The 2,624-nt window shown below is 31.0% G+C and overlaps 1 protein-coding gene across 1 annotated transcript; it reads left to right on the forward strand.

Annotated features, from left to right (window-relative positions):
• Positions 1-26: 26 nt before the first annotated feature.
• LOC107461529 (heptahelical transmembrane protein ADIPOR1) lies at positions 27-1,426 on the forward strand (the record flags this gene model as incomplete). The annotated part of the gene is given in 3 exon segments (XM_016080054.3): positions 27-554; positions 624-713; positions 1,393-1,426. Coding segments are annotated over 3 exon segments (411 nt in total), but the record flags the coding sequence as incomplete, so codon positions are not given.
• Positions 1,427-2,624: the final 1,198 nt, after the last annotated feature.

Consider the following 2,624-nt stretch of genomic DNA (forward strand, 5'->3'; position numbering starts at 1 on the left):
GAATGGAAATAAAAGAGTGCGGGTAATGATTTAAGTTAACAAACCCCACAGAATAGAGGCAAAGGTTCCGGAGAGAGAGTGAGACTGAGACTGGTTTATTTAATGCTGCAGTTGGGTGCAGTTGTGAAGAAGCCAGACCTCCATTACTCCATCGCCAATTAGCCACACACGCATCAACACATTGCAACATTAATATTACTTATTACGATCAGAATTCACAAAGTGGAAAGTGGAACCACAAACACAAGAAAAACGAGAACAACTAACATGAACTATAGTGATGCTGAGATCAGAAAACAAGGCCAGCTAGTGAAGAAGCGGAATCATAATAATAATAAAGGCAAAGATCAAACATTACTGAGTTACTCCAACAAGAAGAAGAAGAAGATGTTGCGTCATGAAAGGAAACGGTACCCTCTCTTGTGTTTCTGGGAGCTTCCAGAGTATATGAAGGATAACGAATACATTCTGCGTTATTACAGAGCCAATTGGCCTCTCAAACAAGCTCTCTTCAGCGTTTTCCGTTGGCATAACGAGACTTTGAATGTTTGGACGTAAGCACAATTCTCTTTCATTTCTTTATTTTTCTTTTACAAATTAAACTCACTCCTCCATTTAATTAGGCATTTGCTTGGGTTTCTTCTCTTTCTGGGATTGACTCTCGCCAATTTGATGAAGCCTGGTGTCGTCGATCTCTTAGGCCTATTTTCCAGGTAATTCCTTACAAGATGCTCATCCAAATCTATTTTATTTTATTTTTTTTTTTGATGAAGTTTGATTGAAAACTTAAAACACTGATTAAGTGTTTACCGTGTCTTAACGTTTTTTTACCTTTTCCGGCACATCCATGTCCATTTTTAAAATTAGTATGTTTTTTATTTCCTTTTGTTACCAAACTTGTTTGTAATAATGTCAAGGAAATAGGGGGTTTAGGCCTTAGGGGTTAATTTGAATGGAAGTTCTTTCTTATATCTTTGAAGGATGACTTACTTTCTTTCTTAAAATAACGTTATACCACCTTTATATTCAATTCTTAAGGTCTTATCAATTTTGCAACTCGATCCGGGAATTATATCATTAATAATATGGTATGATGTAAGATCCCATTCATCATAACGACGCTGGAAATTTTGAGTTTCTAAATTCAAGGACCACAACCCGTCCAATTAACACACTTGCCAAATTAAAGTTTATATATGCAACTTGCAGTTGAAGCAATTGAACAGCAAATTGCTTTTGTCCATCTTTCATTACGTGACATAGATTAATGTAATGTACACCATGATTTTTATATATTAGGTGAACTACCTAGCTATCTATACATATATATAGTAGTTTTTTTTTTATATTAATTTCCAGCTAAATTTCCTTATCATGATATCATCTCTGTAGGTCATTCTCTTCAAGTGCGGAAAAGAATGTTTCCGGTGGCAACACCCAAACAAACTTAGTTTCAAACAAGTTTAGATCCAAATTCAGAATGCAACGAAATTACTTAATGATGACGATACACGAATAAATTCGGTTCAAAATAAGCACAGACCAAGTACACCTTAGTGTAATCCAAAATGCATCGAAATTACTTAATGATGACGACACACAATAAACTCAATTTAAAACAAGAACAGACCAAAAGTGCACCTTATTTAAATTTAAAATGCACCAAATTACTTAATGATAACTCAAAATTCGTCCTCCTCCTCCTTCTTCATTATCATCATCATCATCTTCTTTTCTTATTCATCGTTTCCTTCTTGCTTTACTTTCTCATAACTCTTCTTGTTTTACTCCCTTAATAAAAATAAAAAAAATTAAACAAAGAAAAAGAAGAAACACATAATGCTGCAAAATTACTAAGAAGAGAATAAACCTACATTCATTCAACTAAATAAGATTGTAATACATTACAAAAATGTTCATTCAGGTATAATATGAGAAGAAATGCTCCTAAAAAATGAAATAAGAGTAACAAAAAAAGAAAAAAAGAAAGAGGAGAAAAAAATGCAGCATTAAAAAATATATTTTTGTATTTTTGTAGCAAAATTTTAGTATAAAAACTATGAAATTTATACATTATTCTTAAGAAATTTCAGTGTTATTTGTTCTGATAAATTTTATATAATTCAAAAACTTTTTTCTCCTCTTCTTCTTGATCTTCTGCTTCTTCTTCTTCTTCTTTTTTATCTTTTTTTCTTTATTTTTTTTATTATTCTATTTTCTCATAATTCTTGTTATTTTACTTTCTTAGAGGAATAGAACCAAAAATAAGAGAAAAAAAATTAATGCTGCAAAATTATTAGGAAGAAAAGGAGGGAAAAAAAAGCGCAATAACAACAGTAGTAAAAGAACAACGATGGAAAAAAAAGCGCGACAAAGAAGAAGAAAAATATAAACATTCACGTTCACGTTAATATGGCTGGAGAGTTGAAATGTGTATTCACGTTCTTACTAATGAAATTAATTTTTGTTAGAGTTAGACCAACTTAATTGGATTTAATTGTTAAAAAAACTTAAATGTATAACCAGACTATTTATGATAATATTAGTTATTGATTTTTGGTTTTTTTTTTCACATAAAATTTTATTGTAACCTTTTTAAATTAAAAAAAGATATCAGTTAAGCC

This window comes from Arachis duranensis, chromosome 1 (assembly GCF_000817695.3).
Source record: "Arachis duranensis cultivar V14167 chromosome 1, aradu.V14167.gnm2.J7QH, whole genome shotgun sequence".
Lineage (NCBI taxonomy): Eukaryota > Viridiplantae > Streptophyta > Magnoliopsida > Fabales > Fabaceae > Arachis > Arachis duranensis.